At 39.0% G+C, this 23,177-nt stretch overlaps 1 protein-coding gene across 3 annotated transcripts; it reads left to right on the forward strand.

Annotated features, from left to right (window-relative positions):
- On the forward strand, window positions 1–23,079 carry -w-2 (scarlet). Of its 3 annotated transcripts, XM_028322825.1 has the most exons (14): window positions 1–275; window positions 2,013–2,208; window positions 4,136–4,184; window positions 5,632–5,681; window positions 5,902–6,038; window positions 6,514–6,684; window positions 7,122–7,360; window positions 12,645–12,840; window positions 13,780–13,914; window positions 14,734–14,961; window positions 15,786–15,921; window positions 16,516–16,621; window positions 17,369–17,469; window positions 22,816–23,079. In XM_028322825.1, the coding sequence occupies exons 1-14, from the start codon at window positions 171–173 to the stop codon at window positions 22,989–22,991; spliced, it is 2,025 nt and encodes a 674-aa protein (XP_028178626.1). In that variant the 5' UTR covers window positions 1–170; the 3' UTR covers window positions 22,992–23,079. The 3 variants fall into 3 exon arrangements, with proteins under 3 accessions (XP_028178626.1, XP_028178627.1, XP_028178628.1); XM_028322826.1 differs by lacking the exons at window positions 1–275; window positions 2,013–2,208 and adding an exon at window positions 2,545–2,567; XM_028322827.1 differs by lacking the exons at window positions 1–275; window positions 2,013–2,208 and adding an exon at window positions 3,298–3,426.
- The last annotated feature ends 98 nt before the right edge of the window (window positions 23,080–23,177 follow it).

The following is a 23,177-nucleotide window of genomic DNA, read 5'->3' on the forward strand; positions in this document are numbered from 1 at the left end:
ACTCTCTCGCCATGTGTGCTGTCCTTTTCTACGCGTAATGTCAAAACGCGGTTGATGCAGCCGTAGACGGTCGCGCGTAGGCTCACAGTTTCTAGCGCCTTCGTCCGCACTCGAAAATGTTACCAAAAAGTTCGTGAACTTTTTCTTAATCAAAAGTTTTACGCGGGAAAATGAGCAAGAAGTCCGGTAGTGATAAGTCGTTATCACTGAAAAATGTGTCGAGGAATCCGTCTACGAACAACGCATCGAACCCATCTTCTCTGGAGGAATCTTATGTGAGTGTTTATTGATTATTTAGTAAAAATATTTATAAGATTTTGTAAATGAATTATTTACCTAGTTCCTAATCCGTATGTGTTTTAACTTTGACTAGCTTTTGTGAGAAAATTGAAATGTAACGAACGACAGCCTAATTCGTAAAAATTATTTTCCAATGCACACAAAACTATCTCTTTAAAGAAATTTCCTTTTGATATTGATGCAATTTCGATTACACATCTAAACGTTTTTTAATTGATCGTTAAATACCTAGTGCCATTACCATTTTTTTTTAAGGAAATGTGGTTTTAGACGAATGTTTAAATGCGTTTTTGTTTATGAGACTACATGTTGTGCTGACTGGATTTGAAATAAGGCTCAATACGTAACAACCGCAAAATGCTACGAGCCAGAAGCCATCGAAATGTTCCAGACTGGTTGTAGGGTATTGGAAATTGATTGGAATTGTTAGGTGATAATCTTTAGCGGAGTAAAAATTTCATTGATGGCTTGGTGCTTTATTTTCTTCTTTCGAATGTTTATTATGAACCCAGAAAGACATAATTATACTTATCATTAATTTGACCTAATTAGAGGAGGACATAATTAAGAGAGGAACATCTTGATTTTGTTTTATTACAATTTTCTTTTATAATAATCTGCGTTAATTACAGTTAAAATACAATATTCGTAGATACACAACAGTGATGAGCCCGCAAGGGCATGGCAAAAACATTTGGTTCACATCTTATCATCGGATCATACTTGTGTGATTTATTACTCTTTAAATAAATTTCATCGTCATACACAGTCAATAAAGAAGAGAATCATAATAATTCTAATTTCTAATCATATCAAACAAAACCATTAACGTTTTCAACAGTGACATTTAGGTAGGTACTTAGGTCTATCGGTCTGCGCTTTCAGGGTTGATTATAAAACATTATTGATTGTTGCTATTAGTTTTAATGATATTAATGATTTCGTCTCTGTGTTGAAATTCTATAAAACGGCGTTAAGACTAATTAGTATGCAAGTGTCTCATTAACAACACAAGTGGTGGTCGTAGTATGATAATATCAAGTTTTATTAGAACAAAAATGCCTTCAATAATGGATTCCATTAGCATTGTATTTGTGACTTTTTGTAGTCTCGTCATTTCGCATTATTTAGAAGTATTGCACGTGGAAAATGAAATAAAATAGAATAAAACGAGACCATTATTGTGTTTCCCTTACATCTTGATCGGCCACTAGGCTAGTTATATAGATATCTTGCTTGAAATTTATGCCATATGGTCTTGCGATAAAAATATAGCTTATGATAATCGGCAACATATTTCCCAGTTAAGTAAAGGCTCTCTTATGAAGTCTGGCAGTCATCATCGCGCGTCTTGCGATAAAAAACATGGTCGGTAAATAAAAAACAAATTTTAAAACGCTGCCACTAAAAAAACATAGTTATTTTTATCTTTCTAAGAAATGCGTTCCCATTAGAAAATTCCATTTCCTATTTGATTATTCACCTTATCTTATCTTCTTATTGTTTTTATTAGAACAATGTACTTATTTGCATTTAAATTTATTTTATATTGTGATTAATAATCCTCACTAAAATTCCTGAAACGTGAAAATGTGTTTAAGTTATACTTTTTCAGCAAACACTTTCGCATTTACAACATTTAACCTTATATTTCTTTCATACATATTATGCGTTAAAAAATCATTATCAAACATGTCTCTTTTTTCACTCAGGAGCTCAAGCCATCAGACATCGTATACTCAGATGGAGTCGGCAAGCTGACACGTGCTAAGTACGAGCCTCTATTCCCAGAAGTGGAGGAGGTTCTGGGACCGACTCCCGCGCAGCTACCATGCACGCTGGTATGGAGGGACCTGAGCGTGCACATACGGGTCAAGGGAGGGGCCTTGAAGAGGCTCGTCAACAATGGTAAGAAGAAGGGAGTAAGGGGCAGGTAACTAGTTCACGCGTGCGAAGTATATGAGTCTTTGTTCCCTGAAGTGGAGGAGGTTCTGGGACCGACTCCCGCGCAGCTACCATGTACGCTCGTTTGGAGGGACCTGAGCGTGCACATACGGGTCAAGGGAGGAGCCTTGAAAAGGCTCGTCAACAATGGTAAGTAAATAATGAAGGTAAGGTTGGTAGCGCGAAGTATGCGCCTTTGTTCCCTAAAGTGGAGGAGGTTCTGGGACCGACTCCCGCGCAGCTACCATGCACGCTGGTCTGGAGGTACCTGAGCGTGCACATACGGGTCCTGGAAGGGGCCTTGAAGAGGCTCGTCAATAATGGTAAGAGGCAATGAGGGTAAAGTAGGTAGCGCAAAGTATGAGCCTCTATTTCCCTGAAGGGAGGAGGTGCTAGGACCGACTCCCGCGCAGCTACCATGCACGCTGGTATGGAGGGACCTGAGCGTGCACATACGGGTCAAGGGAGGAGCCTTGAAGAGTCTTGTCAAAATGGTAAGTAAATAATGAAGGTGAGGTAGATAGGGCGAAGTATGAGCCTTTGTTCCCTAAAGTGGAGGAGGTGCTGGGACCAACTCCCGCGCAGCTACCATGCACGCTGGTCTGGAGGGACCTGAGAGTGCACATACGGGTCAAGGGCGGAGCCTTGAAGAGGCTCGTCAATAATGGTAAGAGGATAATGAGGGTGAGGTAGAGTGAAGTATTCTCTGAAGTGGAGGAGGTTCTGGGACCGACTCCGGCGCAGCTACCATGCACGCTGGTCTGGAGGGACCTGAGAGTGCACATTATACGGGTCAAGGGCGGAGCCTTGAAGAGGCTCGTCAATATGGTATGAGGATAATGAGCGGGAGGTAACTAGCTCACACGTGGGAAATATGAGCCTCTATTCCCAGAAGTGGAGGAGGTTCTGGGACCGACTCCCGCGCAGCTACCATGCACGCTAGTATGGAGGGACCTGAGCGTGCACATACGGGTCAAGGGAGGGGCCTTGAAGAGGCTCGTCAACAATGGTAAGTAAATAATGAAGGTGAGGTAGGTAGCACGAAGTATGAGCCTTTGTTCCCTGAAGTGGAGGAGGTGTTGGGACCGACTCCCGCGCAGCTGCCATGCACGCTGGTTTGGAGGGACCTGAGCGTGCACATACGGGTCAAGGGAGGGGCCTTGAAGAGGCTCGTCAACAATGGTAAGTAAATTATGAAGGTGAGGTAGGTAGCGCGAAGTATGAGTCTTTGTTCCCTAAAGTGGAGGAGGTTCTGGGACCGACTCCCGTGCAGCTACCATGCACGTTTTCCTAGAGTGACCTGAGCGTGCATATTCGGGTCAAGGAAGGAGGTTGATGATGGCAGGGTCGTAACTACCGCAGTGGCGGCGTAGCATGGCTTGGTACCCGGGGCGATCACCCCCTCCCCCCCATGCTCGGGGCTATGGCACCCCAGAATGGTCAGGTCTGGTGGCCCCCAGGATTTTTGGGTTACCGATTCGAAGATGAAAGATGTACTAATGATACCAATCGCACCCCCCCCCCCCGTATCATGGTCTTTGTTCATGCAGAGTACTAATCTGCACGACTTTTGTCACCCCCTGATGCTTGGCACCCGGGGCGGACCGCCCCCACCGCCCCCCCCTTACGCCGCTACGGCGGTAATAGCCGTATCAATGATACTTGGTCCCCAGGGCTGGACATTTTTTTTCGGATTTTGTTTTGGATTTAATTAAAAGAGTCCCCATGATCTAATGACAAAAGCCCTCGCTGAAAAGCTTTTCAGACCTTTTCTGATTTTTCATGGAATTCAACCGATTAAGCTTTTCTACGGATTTTTAAGTCAATAGATAGATTCTTTAGGAAATGTACTGTTAAGGGCCTATTATAATAATTTATTCATTTGTTTCAGTAAGCGGCATCGCGAAGCCCGGCACGTTGGTTGCGTTGATGGGACCGAGGTAGGCATTCTTTGGACATTTATTGATTAATCTGAATTATTCATTGTAATAACATTTACATAAAACAAGCTAACTAATAGTTAGTTATAATATAGCCTTGGTAGAACGGATTTAATCCCAAAATACTCCGTTATAAATTTTATTTTTAGCTTTAGCATTGTCATTTTTCCGACCAGACCACTTCTTAAAGGTAGGCGCTAGATGCAGGCCGCTACCAACCGGCCAATCGGGAAATCATTAGGAGAGGCCTGTATTCAGCAGTGGACGTCCTGTGGCTGAAATGATGATGATTAAATATGATAATTTTCTCGAAAGATGAGTTGTATAGTCAATAGTGGTTCAGAAATATTGTGGTTTACGGTACTTTCTATACATTTTGAAGGTTTAGATGTCGCGGTTACAGAAAACTACCGCAAGGAAGTCACTCTAGCGGAATGACTAAGTAATCGACATACCGCGGGTTTCGTCTTACTTGGTTTACCTAGATCCTTCGACAGTTCGTCCGGATTTCCAGTTTTGTGGTTGGGTACTGTTATTTGTTGGTCAAATAGAAAATAGATTGGGACGAAGAAATGCACTGAGTTTATTAATTTATTGAAAAAAAAAGAAATGCATTTTTTTAGTGTCATAAACACTAAAAAAATGCATTTCTTAGCGATTAACAATTAAACGTTCGTCAAGCAAGATAACTAGTTTCATCCCAGCCTATACTTCTAAATTGGTGACTCTATCGTACTTAAAGTTTGAGGAATACCAATCAATGATCGATTTTATCGTTCAGTAGTACCTAATATTGGAAGGATGAAATTGAAGTCTTACATGGAGGCGAAGCGAACACGTGTATGTACCGCTGTTCAATAGTGCAGAACGACACAAGTAGATAATTGTGTCACTCGGTGATAAATAAAAGCATTTCATTCCATTCCGAATTTGTTTTCATACTTACTAGATTATTTACTACGATACTAGTAATTTACTACCAAACTATTGCTCAGTCCTTGACCTTTAATCAAAACGTGAGTTTCTAATAGTATAATCACTCTTGGCGGGATAATTGCCGTATCTTCCAAAAGGGCGATTTATCAATGACAGCTTGAACCTTATTTACTTAGTAACCACCTTAATTCAGTAAATCTGTACTAGGCCCACACCACAAAAAATAATTTGTTTAATATAAATTTTTTGCTGCCATCGTAACTCGTTCATCCGCATAATATTCAATTCGTCAAAGTCATTTTTTATTACCTTAATACATCGTTAGTTCTGTAATTCTATTGTAAAGCTTGATCAAGATCGGTTCCAAAATTAGGAGTACAAAAATGTCACCATTATTCTCATTTACATTCGCGTTTTAAATAATATATCGTATCATATTAGGAGGATAAAAAGGCGTCGCAGGATTTCGCACCAGGAAATGTAATTTAGAACTTATTGTTTTTTGTTACAGTGGTGCTGGGAAAACAACATTGATGTCAGCTCTAGCTCATCGAAGTCCAGGTAACTAACAGATTGTAAATCACAGGTCACCAACAATCATTAAAAAAGAGCTGTCCACGTCTCGTTCGCGTTACACTTTGAACCCCTGTTTAATCCCCTTAGTTAGAAATTGGAAATTCATCTTAGCAAATGCCTACGATATGATCTATCTGCGTGCCATATTTTGATTCAGTAGTTTTGAGCTGTTTGTTGATCATTCCGTACATTTCTCTTGCTACAGTGGGGACTGTAATAGATGGCGAGATAGCAATGAATGGCCTTCCTGTGGGAGACTTCATGCACAGGGAGAGCGGCTACATGCATCAAGATGAGCTGTTTGTGGAGAACCTCACTGTCATCGAACACCTCACTGTTATGGTAAGCTTTGTTATCTCCAATTTCAAACGTTTTGGTCGGATTTCAGTTTTCAGTTCTGTAGAATGCAGCTAAACTATCTTCAATGAAATCATATTTTCTTGTACCTCAAGTTTACGCACAACGGCGTGGTGTAGCAATGACGCCTTCAGTTTTAATTTTGCAACATATTAGGTCTGTCGACTGCAAATTAATGCTTGGCGATAAATACTTAAAATATGTATTGGCTAGTTGCGAATGTGATTCTGTTACTGAGTACAAGATAGCCCATTTTATACATGGAAGTCATAAATCTATTTTTTGGAGAGATAGTTAAGTGCCCCAAACTTCACACGTCTTCAATTGGATCAAATTGATCAAAGGATGCGTTGTTGCCTAACAGTTATCCACTGTTAGGTGTAGGTGACAAAATTACTTGACCTTGTAGATAATAATCTATTTCACTACACAATATAATCACAACTCTCTTATCCTTTAGGCCCGTTTACGTATGGACCGACGAACCTCCTCCTTAGCTCGTAAGAGACGAGTGAATCAGCTCCTAAGACAGTTGGCTCTCTATGGCGCTAGATACACCCGCATCGGAGGGTTGGATGGACACAAGACTCTTTCTGGTGGAGAGAGGAAGAGGTTGGCGTTTGCTACCGAGGTAAGGGTTACATACATTTATTTTTTTTTTAATTCTATCTGCGATCACCCATCAGCCTTTATCAGATTGAATGAATTTGTATTAATGACAGTTTAGGTTCTGCACATCCCATGATGTGTCACCTTGTTTCCTTTACAATATAACTCTTCAGATCGATGCTATTCGCTTTCTCCTGCATTACATTTAATTAACATTACTTAACTCTCGTTAGCAATTTCGGCTTGTTTCAAACTCTGCCTGAAGATGCACTGTCGTGGTAAATGAAAGAAACGGGTGGCTTTAGGAAAGAATAAAACATCTGTTGGTACGGAAACCGGTCATTGTGGAAATCATCGTGGGAGGACTTTGTCCAACAATGGACGTCATTTGGCTGAAACGAAGGAGCTTTTCTTTGTATGCGAATTTTATTATGTAAATTGGTGTTCTTCTTTATTTAGCTTCTAACAGACCCCGGTCTTCTCTTCTGCGATGAGCCGACCACCGGCTTAGACTCCTCATCAGCTCAGAAGCTGATGTCACTCCTTCGAGCCAGTGCAGCCCAAGGCAAGACGGTCATCTGCACCATCCATCAGCCTTCTTCGGAGCTGATGGCGTTGTTTGATAGACTGGTGCTGCTGGCTGAAGGGAGGGTAGCTTTCGCTGGAAACGCATCGGGCGCTCTTAGTTTCTTTGAGAGGTAAGTTTGAGAATGTGATTGAGATTGCAAAAGGGTATAAAGTGATGTATAACGGCTTTTATCTTAGGTTTCCTGTACCTGTTTAACAGCTGAATTTAATATGTGAATTCGTATTGGCTATATTCTGATGTTATTTTTTGTTTTGATCTGATGTTTCATCAAAAACAACGGAATTTTTTCCTGAAGTGTAAAAACACAATGCATCCTTTCGCCTTTATAATATTAGTAGAATTGTGCTAGACTGTTATCAGTAGTTTTAATTTGATGCACTATTCTGAAGGAAGTAGGTTTATTTGACTAACAGACTGATAACACGTTATTTGTTTACTAAATATAGAAATCTCTCTTATTGCCTAAGTAAAAAACCTTTTATGAGTTCTTGCAGTTAGGTAGGTAGGTACATAGAGCGCTTCAACAATGTATTTGCATAGAATAATAACCGTAATAAACTAATAACTCAATAGATCCAGAATGCAATTGCCTGACCATTAGAATTATCTGGAGCAGTGCACTCGGTGCCCTCAATAGAACATCCTCACTTCTAAGAATGGATCATCTCAAATTGATTCACGATGTTGTAATATGAACCTATATATGTAGTTACTTTCCGTTGCTCTTGCTACCAATCATTATGCTCAAGACATAAGTGGGTGAATATCAACAAACTCGTTTTTTGCCTAATTCCGGTGGCGAATTTTAATTTCCACTTTCCAAAACTTTTTTGTGGCAGAAATAATAGTAAATAACTTGTATTATTCAATGATATGGTAGAGATCAAAATATTATTAATACTTCTCGAGATATGTTAATTTGAAATTATCAAGAGCCACCGAAATTGTATTTGAGCCACCGGAATTAAGAACCAATCCACCGAAATTTATTTATACAGCGGAATTCGGAATGTTATGGATGATTGTCTCAAATTACTTATTTATTTGTAATCAATTAAGTATTATTATCCAGTAAAGATGTTTATAATTAAAAACAATATTCAGGCCTGTGTTGTGACCCTAAAAAAGCATCAGATCTTCCCATGTGAGTCGTAAGAGCCGACTAAGCAATCAAAATACTGGAGGGTGGGCTGCAGCATCTTTCCAGGTATTATACTACCATACTAGAACTACCAACCAGCCTGCTAAGCATGGTGATAACGGAAAAATCCCTCCATAGAGAACAAATCCAAAACTTTCTGGCTCTAGCCGCCAACAGCCCCGTTATTCTAGACTCATCACAAAGACATCACCAGACATTACATGACCCTCAAACCCAGAAACCAACACTAGTCCCGGGAGGGCGACCAACTGCCCCAGGTTGGTGTCAGGTTTATCTTCCATAAGTAAAAATATTGGTCCAGGCTAGCCAAGTTTTCATGATGGTATCATACCTATCCTACACTCAGAATTACGCAACTAATTATTCGCTAAAGACCATGCGAACTGGAGATTAAGTATGAAGATATTTCTAGATCTATACCAGCTATTGAACTAACACATTACATATTTGTGACAGGGTAATTTAACAGAAAACTATGCAAACCTAGCGACAATGAGCTAAATGAAAGTAGTACAATTAAGAAACGGAGGACTAAATCCAGCCAGCCTCATGGATAGAGAAAGCCTAGCAAAAGATGCCAGAACTGTAAAAGCATACTGAGCTGCACCCTAATAGTACTGCAAAAATCAAAATGTAGTAATCATTTTTAGACGAACAGGCAATTTAATTAAATGTGCATTCTCCGATCACCACACAGCTTATGACCGCAGTCTATGGAGGAACACTATCTGCGGTCGCGATCCTCATCAGTGAGGGACCAAGGAAGAAGAAGAAGTGATCACCGAAATAGAAGAATGCCAAATAAAAGATGTCGACTGATGAAGCCTAAGCCACGACCAGTGCCAATCCAGCTCCAAAACCCCACGAATTTTCAGCTCAAGTGGCAGAATAGATTGAAACCTACGAGACTAGGGAAATTTTAGCTGTTTCAGAACTATTCTCATCTGTTTTTAAGATTCTGCTTAGTATCGATGTATAAATAGCTATCCAATTCCTCAAATTGATACGAAGTGATTTTTTGTAATAAATCGAAAGTATGTATTTGCGAGGACCAAATTGAATATACCAACATGAATAACGAGGATAGCAGAACCATTTTGGTAAATGTCTAAGCTGCTAGGAGAGACTAAGAAGCACTACTAGTAATTAGGCTGAAGATTATTCCGACACTTTAGCGAAGATATCCTAGACTTTAGCTTGAGCGAGATTAGAATGCCCTATTAAAAACAACAATGTATGTACCAGGAGATAATGAAATCACAACTGAGCTTATGAAATCAGATGGAATGCTAGTACTAAAGTTCCCTTAAATACCACCATGTTTATTGGCCGATAAACCAAAAAATAAGACATGGTGGTGGTGGTAGAGACTGGAATGGAATGGACGTTAGCGATGGTCCAGAATCAGGTGAGGCCTCCTGCTTCGGGCTTTACCTCTTTTTCCTGAAATATGACACTCTCGCTATCCAACATCCAGTCTCCCAGACAACCTCATTTTCGAAAAGACGTTCGTAATACTACGTACATATTTAATGCTGCGTCAAATTATGCAGAAGACTGAGGACTATAATCAGTCATTATTATTGGCCTTTTTGTACCTTCTTCGATTCGGTCAAGACCTGGGCTGTGCTACAGTCTCTTTAACTGTCGACTGTCGACACATGCAACTTCTGAAGTATTTGTATGAAAACTTCATCATATCAGCCCTCCCCCAAGATCAGAACTCGAAACTTATCTGATTGCTGCGAGGGTTCAGAGTTGGAGACACCATAATCTCTTAAAGTCTTCACTAACTCCCACTTAGAGGTTTTCAAGCTTCAGAGCTAGACCGAGCTCAGTATCAAGATACGGCGAGTACATCACAGAACTTCGATTAACTGACAATATTGTAGTTATGACTGAGACCTTAGTAGACCTAGGTACAATGCTCCAGAGCCAATAAGACCAATTCTTGCAATAGATTCGCCACCGGAGCCACCGAAATTGCGCCACCGGAATTGAAAAACTGTTACAAAATTCAAATTATAAAGAAAACTATAATTCTGATCAATAATTTCTGTATGCAGAGACAACAAAACACCAAACTTTAATCATGTTAAAGAATCGTTTAGCATCTAAGTAAGTAGCTTTCACTCATACACTTGTCAGCGAAATTGAAAAATTTTGTATTCCTGTGCCGCTGATACAAATATTTACGGGTCTGCTGGAAAAACAATACCACAAGTCGCAAGTCTTTATAGCCCGATCAGGAGGACACAGCTGAGTGATGCAGGGAAGAAGAACTCTACGTCTCTCAAAGATTCTTTGGAGAAGTAAGAGAGTGTCGAAATTGAGCCACTGTAATTGCTTTTTTTCGTGGGACAGTTTTCTATTTAAAACACTTAAAATATGAACTATCACATTTCTTTCATATCATTTGGAAGTCTTATTTAATGTATTTTATGGCTATACTATTCTTAAATTACTAGAATCCCCGAGAAAGAAGGAATAACACAATTTATGAGTAGAAATAGAGTTAGGACGCGCCACCGCTATTAGATTTTGGGTCTTTGAAAAAATTTTTAGCACATAAAATAACTACCTATTGTCCTGAAGACTTTGCTATCGTGTAAAACGCTGTTTAAACTATATACAGAAAAAAAATCATCGCTCTAGTTACATTTATCCCATCAAAAACAATACTTGTCAAAAAAACCAAGTCTCGCAACTCAGTTGTTCTACGGTAAAAAGTTGTGAGATCCATGTAATACCAAGTCCAGGCCAGGAAATCTTTAACGTTTTACATATACAGGGTGTTAGGTAAATGGGTATATGAGCCGACACTAGCCCATGTTAACATGGGCATATAAATGGTATGGTGAAGTCAGAAATTTGATATCATCAATTTATTTTTTTAATTTTCATACAAAATAAATTTTATAAAATCCGATTTGTATGAAAATTAAAATAATTAAAATGAAGATATCAATTTTCCGACTTCACCATACCATTTATATGCCCATGTTAGCATGGGCTAGTGTCGGCTCATATACCCATTTACCTAACACCCTGTATATATAAAACGTTAAAGATTTCCTGGCCTGGACTTGGTATTACATGGATCTCACAACTTTTTACCGTAGAACAACTGAGTTGCGAGACTTGGTTTTTTTGACAAGTATTGTTTTTGATGGGATCTCATTTCTTTTTGTATTTTGTAGACAGCAGTTACGTATCTAGAAAACTGGACCGAAATTGAAAAATTTTACTCGACTTGGCGGTTGCACTACCGTGCCCCCAAATATTTTAGTTTTTCCTTGATTCATACACCAAACACTACTTATATTCCAAATTTGAAGCTTCTAGGTCTGCTAGAAGTGCCTTAGAGTTTTGATGATCGGTGAGTCAGTGAGTGAGTCAGTGAGTGAGTGAGTCAGTCAGTGAGTGACAAAATTAAGTAACTTTGACCCGTTATAATTCTTAAACTACTAGTTCAAATTGAATGAAATTTGAAATATACCGTGTCTTTACAATGCCTGCATAGCTAATGAAAATTCAGCCTTCTAGTTTTATCCAGAACGAAGTTACAGGCGGTCGAAAATGGCCTGAATTGCTTCGAGAAAAGGATGGTACGGCCGTGCTCGTCTTGGTGGGGGCACTGCCGTGCCCCCAGATCCCATCGATTCTCAGCTCCGCCGCGTAAAAAACGTGCTTGGGATATTCACCCAAGTACTTTATATGTCGTGACAGAGGTGTGATGTGACAATTTGAATATTAATTGGACAAAACTTTTTGCTCGATTTACATACCTACTATAAATCTAATAAAAAACACACACGCGGATTATGACCCCAAAACTTGAGTCAATTCGAGCAAAAAAGTCTGTTTAAATAGATAGATAAAACACTTTGTACACCACACAGATAAGAAAGAAATACACAAAAGAGATGGCACATTTTTTGGCGGACTTATCGCAATGAAGCAATCACTCAGGGTGTCTGATACCCTAAGTTGAAGGAGAACAAATTGCGAAAGATAGATTGATAGAACACACTTATTTACATCACACAAGAGAAGAAAATAAGTTAAATACACAAAAGAGACGGTACATTTTACGCGGTCTTATCGCTATAAAACGATCTCCTCCAAACAACCTAGACGATAGTCGTTTAGAAATAAGTGAAAAGGAAGGCGATATACGATTATCGATGGTTTGTTTTTGAAAATAACTGTCGGCCCTTTTCGTCCCCAGCCTCGGCTACCACTGTCCTCTCACATACAACCCTACGGATTACTTCATGAAGGTGCTAGCGATGACTCCTGGGTCGGAGGCTGCATCACGACAGGCGGTGAAGAGCATCTGCGACCGATTCGCAGTCAGCGACGCGGCTAAGGAACTGGATATGGAGATACACTTGGAATTTCATTTGATGGATAATGAGGATGAGGTAAGCACGTACCTACTGTATTGCTCTCTTACATCCTCCTCCGTATGCTATCGTCTGTAGGTCAATGAAGGTATTGTTCAAGTGCTGGTAATGACGCTTGGGTCGGAGGCTGCGTCACGACAGGCGGTGAAGAGCATCTGCGACCGATTCGCAGTCAGCGACGCTGCTAAGGAGCTTGACATGGAGATACACTTGGAATTCCATTTGATGGATAATGAGGATGAGGTAAGCACGTACCTACTGTATTGCTCTCTTACATCCTCCTCCGTATGCTATCGTCTATAGGTCGATGAAAGTATTGTTCAAGTGCTGGTAATGACGCTTGGGTCGGAGGCTGCATCACGACAGGCGGTGAAGAGCATCTGCGACCGATTCGCAGTCAGCGACGCTGCTAAGGAACTGGATATGGAGATACACTTGGAATTTCATTTGATGGATAATGAGGATGAGGTAAGCATACCTGTACATTACATTTAATTTTAGTCTTGGAGAGTATTGCTCTTTTACAACCTCTTCCGTATGCTTCCGTCCTCTATGAGATGATAAAGGTAGTATTCAAGGGCTGGCCTGGTAATGACTCCTGGGTCGGAATAATGTAAACTGTACATAATATGATTTTTCGGCGTGTGGTTCAATCATTTATTTCATCATATGCCTTTATTTTTTTACCCTGGCGCTGACCCCGACTCGAAATGCGGAAACAATTAGAAATACTTATTGATATTCTTGCTTTAAATGAATTTGTTAATCCGCCTTATTAAGTAACTAACCAGATTATGTCAAGTATTCGGTGTAAGAATAAATCAAATTGATTTATTTTGTTAACTCGTTTTTTTACCTACTACTTTGAGGCATGATTTGTTTTTTATTTGTTACAGCGGAATTAAGTTTTTATTGTATTTTATCTAGTGGTGTCAATGAACTTTTTATTTATTTCAGGAATCGAAGCGAGTCAAACAAGACAACTTCAAGGCACCATTCTTCTTCACGAAGATTGTGTGGTTGGTATACCGGTATATGCTCATCATCATCAGAGATCCAAGAGTGCAGTTGATTAGGATATTGCAGAAACTTGTAAGTATACACAATTAACTAAATTCCAAGTAAATCGTTATTATTATTTAATTTAATTTCGTTAAAAGCTTTTGTCTGTAAAATGCATATTAATAAGTTATTGCCAAATGTCAGGGTCAGAAGAAAAGCGTGGCGTTAAAAAGAGGCTGGTTTTGAGAATTAAATAAGTTTGAAGATAAATGATAATTGCTATATCTTATGCGTTAAAGGATAAGTTTTTAATTAAAAATCCACTTAAAACGTGTAAGGCCATGTACCTATCTTAATAAAAAATGCTGTAATTAATAGACGTCTATTAGATTGAAGAATCCGGTAGAAGGGCTACAACAAGTAGGCCTGTTACATAAACACACTACATAATTAATTATTTAAATCATCAAAAAAGATAATTATTTAAATTGAGTTGGTTTCTGAATTGAGTTTAATGAAAAAAATTATTCGACAATAGCCCATGGTGTCGGACTAGCGGTTCAAAACAAAATTTCCATTTACGTCGACCGCAGGACTATTGTATCATGGTGAACCCACTATATACTAACAAAAGCACGTTATGTAATATTTACGAGTATCTTTAAAAACCAGTAGAACATAGAAGGGGTGGGGGGAACAGTGAGTGTGCGAGCACGACAGCAACATAATTACGCGCGAGCGATAAGGATGGGTAGCTTGGGGTCATTGGACAAAATTCTACGTGCTCGCAGACCAGGCTTTAGAAGAATTATAGAAGTATAATAGGAGTTCAAAGTACACTAAGTAAGGCACACTATTGACTTTTATAACTGACTGTGAGCTGAAGAGAGAATGTTACTTTCTTTACAGGCCATAGCCCTCACAGCAGGGCTCTGCTTCCTAGGCACAGCGCGGCTCACACAATCAGGAATCCAGGATGTCCAGGGGGCGCTCTTCATCATCATCGCTGAGAACACCTTCAGCCCTATGTATTCCGTGCTCCATATGTTCCCGGAAGAGTTCCCGCTGTTTCATAGGGAGCTGAAGGCGGGACTGTACTCCACGCCGATCTATTACGTGTCTAGGATGATCGCTTTGGTAAGAAACAAGTAGTTCAACTTTTACCTAGTTACAAGAAATAATTGTCAAGATGTGGTCTTTTACATTTTGAAACTTTGGAGTAGGTAGTAGGAAATATACACTGTGTGATTTTAATATGATCTAATCTCAGTTAAAGTGTTCCACTGCTGGACAAAGGAATTTCCACAAAGACCATTCCTGCTGGTCGCATCCAGTTGCTTTGCGCGACCCTCATCATCAACAGCCCTTTACAGTCCACTGCTGGACTATGAGCCTCCTCCACTATAGTGGAGGGTTTTGCCATAATCTCCACGCTAGGCAGGCGGGTTGGAGATCGCAGTTTAAAAGATTGATGTTTTTCAGAGAGCGCTGCTGCCCATTCTCTGTTTGATGTGTAGTCCCTAAGTCGCCTCTTACGACACCCGCGGGAAGAGTAGGGGTTGGTGACAAATGTATTCTACTCTGCCGTCACCACACGGCTTACCCGCTGCGCGACCCTCACTAGAACGTTACTTTTACCGGTCCTTGGACGTGAACTTTTTTACTCCAAGCCATCGGATCCATATGAACTATCCTACTACATCCACTGCCACTTTTAATTTCATTGTAATCTCATTGCATCCGATTGTATGGTTTGTGTAGTGCAAGTGGACTTTTTGAAATATTTTGCTTCTAGTGCTCTGCATTCAACTCGCTCGCAAAGTATTAAAGTCAAAGTCAAACATGGAAATCATTAGGGGAAGCCTATGTTCAGCAGTGGACGTCTTATGTCTGAAATGATGATGATGAACTTGTAGTCTACTTATGTCTATTATATTCATTATTTGATTGTGTTTCCCCAGTTCCCGGGGCTGGTGGTGGAGCCGACGCTTTTCACATTAGTGGTGTATTTCATCGCGGGGCTGCGCAGCACAGTCTACGCCTTCGGCTTCACCGTGTTTATATCGATACTGGTGCTCAACGTGGCCATTGCTTGTGGTAAGTTGCTTTTAAAAAAGTTAACAGGGAAAATAATATTATTAAAATGATAAGAGTGCGTGGACTTTACCTACCTAGCTTGTACTTATTACATGTTGTTTAATATTTTCATTGAAAAAGAGGCTGACAAAGAAAGGTGACTGATGCCCGTTTTCACCATCAATCCCTAATTTTTAAGTGACCCCTATGGTAACACATAACAGGCATTTTGTTTTCATAGAGGTCACTTAAAAATTGGGGATTGATTGTGAAAACGGGCATGAGTTTCTTCCGCCACTTCCCCTCAGCACCAACATATAGGTTTTCCTGAAGTAGTGGTAGGGCAAGCTATACTTATTTGGGACGTGTACTGCAAAGTGTCCTGGAAAGGGCCTAAGTACTGAATAAATGCCTATTTTGATTTGACTATTGAGAGAGAATACGAGAGACGGTTATCTTTTGGCAGCTGGTAAAAGAGAAGGGTTGCATTTTTTCTATACTTTGTTTTTTTTTTAATTATGAGCTTGATCTTTTTTCTTTAATGGCTGTATTTATGCCAGTTCATCACACGTGATTAGTGGCTTGCTTCTCTATCAATGTTCCTGTGTGTCGCAGGTTCGTTCTTCTCGTGCGCGTTCGGCTCGATGCCGGTGGCGATCGCGTACCTCGTGCCCTTCGACTACTCGCTCATGATGACTTCTGGTCTCTTCGTCAGGCTCAGGTAAGGTGGACTTAACACTTGTGTATTAAAAGTTTTGGTCATATAACTTTTGGTGTGGAAACATTATTAACGAATTTGAACTTTTTGAACCCTAGTCAAAAATTGTATTTTCTATAATTAATAATAGATATTCTATACAGGGTGTTAGGTAAATGTGTATATTAGCCGACACTAGCCCATGTTAACATGGTCATATAAATGGTATGGTGAAGTCAGAAAATTTATATCTTCATTTTAATTATTTTAATTTTCATACAAATCGGATTTTATAAAATTTATTTTGTATGAAAATTTAAAAAAATAAAATGATGATATCAATTTTCTGACTTCACCATACCATTTATATGCCCATGTTAATGTTAACATGGGCTAGTGTCGGCTCATATACTCATTTACCTAACACCCTGTATACGTACCGACGACGGCACACTAAGACTAGGCGCAGACCATCGATTTTTAGTTGGCCGATAGTTGTGCCTGATTTTAAATTGTATGAAGAATCGGCCAAATCAAATGGGTGTAATGTGCGCACTTCCATACATGCCCATACTGACCAACTGCCCGACTAAACTATCTACAAAAGGGATAGTCTTATGTGCATGCTGTCTGTACAATATCGAAATTTTTAGAGCTAATTTCAAAACATAGGTATCAAAGTCGACTCTACATTTTTAAAGGCACTGTGTAGTGTGTACTTTTGAAGGCCCTTCAGCGACTTAACTTTTCTTTAATTAAATCGTTTTGCAGCTCGATACCAAAATACGTGTCGTGGATCCGGCACCTGTCGTGGCTGATGTACTCCAACGAAGCCATGAGCATCGTCCAGTGGGACGGCGTGGAGAATATCAGTAAGTTTAACTGTTTCATGTCTAGTCTATTCTTGGTAGATCATTGTCTACAATGTTTATTGGGAACTATTAGAGTAGGCGCACACCGTTGATTTTTAGTTGGCCGATAGTTGTGCCCGATTTTAATTTGTATGAAGAATCAGTCAAATCGAATCGGCGTAGTGTGCGCACTCCATACATGCCCATACTGATCAACTGCCCGACTAAACAATCGGCCGACGAAAAATCAACGGTGTGCGCCTACTCTTAGAATTTCTTTCTCGCCAGGTATGTAGAGATAGCTGTTCTGTTACTCGTCGTCCCAATTGATCCATAGATACCTTTTGTTCGCGCCTTGCAGACGCGATGGAATTTTATAAATAAAACTCGGAAACTGCTTATTTCGTTGTATTCTTGAGACGTTACAATGTTGATGTTGTTCGATCGGAATCCAAAAGAGAAGTGATTTTATACAATGGTTCTCAATATAAAGTACTAGCTTTCCGCCCGCGGCTTCGCCCGCGTGGATTTTTGTCTGTCACAGAAAAACTTTATCGCGCGCGTCCCTGTTTCAAAAACCGGGATAAAAACTATCCTATGTTCTTTCCCGGGACTCAAACTATCTCTATGCCAAATATCATCAAAATCGGTTGCGAGGTTTAAGCGGGAAAGCGTAACAGACAGACAGACAGACAGACAGACAGACAGACAGACAGACAGACAGAGTTACTTTCGCATTTATAATATTAGTTGGGAAGTTGGGATTAGTTGGGAAGTTGGGATTGACTGNGTTGGGAAGTTGGGATTAGTTGGGAAGTTGGGATTGACTGACAAAAGTTATGTGACATTTACATTAGAAGTAGATTTTGCTATTAGAATATGACGAGGCGCGAGTAGGGCCGCAACACCTTTTACCCTTTTCCATCGAGCTTTCATCATCAAGAAATTATTTTAGTTACAACTGCAGGAGCATGCACGATCCTTTATCATTTATCTTTGACAAAATGTATATCACCCCTAACTGATCCCTTAAAAAGAAGTCCTTCCTTATTATTATCATCGCTAAATCTGCGCTGTACAAGTCGTATTCAAATTAATCAACATATTTATTGGTTATCTAAAATATTGTCTGGGGGTCATCCATAAAGTACGTCACACGAATTTTATGATTTTTTGAGCCCCCCTCCGTCCTTGTCACAGGTAGTCACATTTCTGAGACCCCCCCTCCCTAGTGTGACGTCACATGTTTTGCAATTTCACATAGAAAAATTATTAAATAAACAGCAGTTCCGAAATAGTTTTATTTCCATTTAAATTAAGTACTTTTTTTTATGAAATCAATATTATATCAAATATTTGAAACAATTGAAATGTGATGTCACGAAACTTAGGACCCCTCCCACCCCTTGTCACACCATGTCACACTTTGTCGACCCCCTCCCCCCCTCTTTACGTGTGACGTACTTTATGGATGACCCCCACTAACCAAATTGCGGTCACAAAAAATACTTATTATGCAAGCGTTCGTTACCTATCAATCGAATCAATCGATCCATTTTTTATTCCTAAAAGTTATTTTAAGTTAATTAGCCGCAGGGCCCATTAAATCTCTGCAATAACATTTTTACCCCAAATAAAATATTAATAGCTTTAACACTTCCTCTAACAATGACAGGCTCTGTGAAAAAAATACCAGTAGGTAGTTTTTAAAATAATTTTCGTCAGATGGGTTCCTTAGTCTTTTAGGGGGCGTCCATTAATTACGTGAGACAATTTTGGCGATTTTTCAACCCTCCCGCCCCCCTTGGTGAGATTTGGTGAGATTTTTCCAGACCCCCTACCCCTCCCTACAATCTCACGTGAGATTTCTTAAAATACATAAAATATTTGCAATGTAAATGGGTTATCTATGCTTCGATTAGAATTTTATATAAAAAACCGTTTCTTCTTATTTCTTTATTGTTTAAACGGTTTAAAATAAAAAATTGCATAATTTATCATTATTATCTTAAAATCATCATCAACAGCCCTTTACAGTCCACTGCTGGACTATGAGCCTCCTCCACTATAGTGGAGGGTTTTGTCATAATCTCCACGCTTGGCAGGCGGGTTGGAGATCGCAGTTTAAAAGATTGATGTTTTTCAGAGAGCGCTGCTGCCCATTCTCTGTTTGATGTGTAGTCCCTAAGTCGCCTCTTACGACACCCGCGGGAAGAGTAGGGGTTGGTGACAAATGTATTCTACTCTGCCGTCACCACACGGCTAATCGCTATCTTAAAATATTTTTTTTTAATTTAAAATAACCCAGTTTTTTCTTGCTGAAATAATTACGTGATATTTGTCGAGACCCCCCCTCTCCCCAACGTGAGATTTAGTGAGGTTTTTCTTGACCCCCTCCCCCCCCTAAACGTCTCACGTAATTTATGGACGCCCCCTTATTTAACTTCCTATAATTTCATATGGCAATATTTGATAGAGCTGATGTAATGTTAAGTAAATGATGGTGTTAGAACTTAGAATAACTTGGCTTCTAAAGGAAGGTTTAAAGGGTAGTTAACCTACCTATAGCAAATATTAAAATTGACTAGTTACATACGTTGATCCAATTTATGGCTCTAATAAATTAAAAAAAGTTCAGTCGAACGTACATTATATTACAGTTACGTATCGCTTTAATACCACATGGCGCATTGAATTAGTTCAGAATTATTATCTAACATAGTTGAAATAAAACCAATTTGTATTCGCTGGGTGCGAAGTACTAGGTGGGGGTAACATAATCTATCGCAGCGCTCATGGTGGTCAAAAGTAGAAATAATGTAAGCTCTGTCATCAGATGTATCTGTCAATGGCAAAGCGATTCTACATAATACATTTAAATATCATTAATTAATCGCATGAAAAGGGTCCTACTGGGAACTTAAATAAAAGAGTGGACTGTATTTCGATAGGGCTGGTTTAATAGCCGTTTACAATTTGGAAATAACTAGACTATACAACGTGGTAGTACAAAAATGAGTCACAGTAGTTGTTGTGCACAGATGTTTGCCTTATGATGAGAGCGTGAATTATTGAACTCTGCCCTTGTTTTGTTCTTAATTCTTCTACATCTCGGACTTGTCCAGCCAATACCAACAACTTTCCTTTAAATACGGTTTGTGGTTGGAATTTCATATTGTAACACTCACAAACACGGTCTTCAAAACAATACTCATTTCGATCTGAAAACGAATTTAATTTATTACTAGCGATACAGGAACATTTAAATATATTTACTGTTATGTAATGAAACGGTTAAAGTAGCTTTTTCTTTTTGTTTTAATGTAAAACTACAACTATAAATGAAGTAAACAAACCCTGACACAATCAAAATTAAACACAATATTTGGACTTACCTCATTTGATTTGGACGACGAAAATGATTTCAAAACCTTTTTTCCACCCAAATCGTGGTATCACAACAATTTATTAGTCGAAAATATTTGTTATTTTTTCATTTCGATATTTTTTCACAATTTGGGTATGGAGAGAGGAACGCACGTGGCCAACTGCTGGCTGGCTTTATGGAGAGGGAGGGCCTCTTTATGATGAACTCCTTCTTCAGGAAGCCAAAACAGCGAAAGTGGACATGGCTGCATCCCAATGGCGCTATAAAAAATGAGAGTTTAAATAAGATTAGAAAAATACTTTAAAAAATTTTGAATTTTCAGTTTTCCTGAAAGTATGCCCTCACGATAGTGAGGCTTCGGTATAATTTGTTAGTCTCACGATAGTGAGTGTTATACTATTTAGTTAATTTATTTAATGAAAACTACTAATTTATGAGCACATAAGTATTCATTTGGTAAGAGACCCCTATAAGTAAAGAGTAAGCTATAATTTAACAAGCAATTAAACCTCTTTTAGCAAATTGTCTTACAAAAAACGAATTAATTAAAAAATATCCACCTTTTGACAAACTTGCAAAGTAAAAACCTTTATTAGTTTCCAGGTCCAAAATTTAAACTAGAACTTTCAAACCCTATTATCTTGTAATAAAGGTTTGGTGGCATTCCATTCGTTAGTCCAGAATATCTACACCACTCATATCGTTCAACGATTGAATAATAAGATGGACCTCTTTGCAGGTATATTGATCCTTTATTTATCATGGGTTGCACCTTCCAAAGCGGTTGTCTTGTACTGTTTCTGCTAGTTGGTCATGTTAAAATACATAAAGGGAATGTCGTGTGTGTACAAATCGGTTATGAACTATTTTGTTAGCAATAAGCCCCTATTTTTTTATACTAGTGTGTCAGTACATATGCAAACATGGGTCCGGAAGGCATCTCATGAAAATAATTGTGCACCGAACACTATAGCAATTTCGGTTCTAATAGTTATTAATTCTTTATCGATTTAACGCATGTAGTGCAAGTTTGTACACTTAGCCATCTCTTTGTAAAATGTGTCATCAAAATAATCAATTGAGATACTCAGTTGAAGTACGAATTCAATTTGTTTGAATTTTCTTCCAAATTGACCCTGTATTTTGTAGCGGACGTGGCTTTTGTTTCAGCTTTTGCTTGCCACATAGTATTTTTAAAATTTCTGACCAGCCTTGTTGATTCATTTTCAGGGTCTACTTCGTCTCCTGAGCTTTCATATTTGGTATTCTACTCTTCAAAGACCGTAAAAACCCGAAATTGTGTTTCCTGGTCTTTTTAGTCATGAAAATCTTTAATTTCATAGTCAGTTGCGTTTCCAATAATGCTACGACACATCCTTCATATTTAGGATGCACTAAAATAGAAAAACAACTAAACACTAATCCATAATATCAAATAACAAATAAAATAGTTTTCAATCAACTACTGGAGGTTTGACCGACCAGCTACGATCATGCGACTTAATTTTGTGGTAATAATTATTATTAATTTATGCAATGAAATAACAATAAAAGTATTCCATTCGGACAATCACTGTTTTCGTAATAAAATAAAACTATAACACTTATCTGAAAACAACAATAACCACATAAAATAAATGTTTACACTGGCCGCCTCTCGTTCCAAAAAATGCAGTCAACTTTAAGTCCGAGTAAACGAGCACTGACAGGTCCCAACACTAAATGAGCGGCACTGTGTGCGAGTAAATATCTCTCACGAGCGATCGCTGCCGATTGCGGCCGCAAAAACAAGTTAACATGGGCATGAGATTTTTTCAAAGTTACTCTCACGTACGTGTACCGTCGTGTGTAAAGGGATACGTGGCATGATTGATGATACAGAAAATTCAATGAATTCATTGACTAAGCGATAGTCAAATGTTTTACGCACTTCTAGCTTCTTGTTGAAATACATTTCTAATTTTATTCTTTTTTTTCAGACTGCCTGCAGAACACCACCGGAATGCCGTGCCTCAGCACGGGAGAGGAGGTCCTCTCTCGATACGATTTCAACAGCGGAGACCTTTGGGACGATGTTCTAGCACTTTTCGTGCTATACCTAGCCTTCCACCTACTGGCACTCATAGCTCTCCGCCATAGGACAAGGCGAAAATAATATAGCGATATTGAACTATTTACTTGTGGTGTCTATACTAATATATTGTGTGATGTAAATAAGGTCAATAAATCTATGTAAAAGATGTTATTGAATTTTGCGTCTATTCATTTATGAATAAGTGAACGAACGATTCAGTTGTTTTTGTANTTCTATCAAAAGTTTTCTTTTACTCTTTAAATCAAT

Source organism: Ostrinia furnacalis, unplaced genomic scaffold (genome assembly GCF_004193835.3).
Source record: "Ostrinia furnacalis isolate ACB-3 unplaced genomic scaffold, ASM419383v2 OfSCF0526, whole genome shotgun sequence".
NCBI lineage: Eukaryota > Metazoa > Arthropoda > Insecta > Lepidoptera > Crambidae > Ostrinia > Ostrinia furnacalis.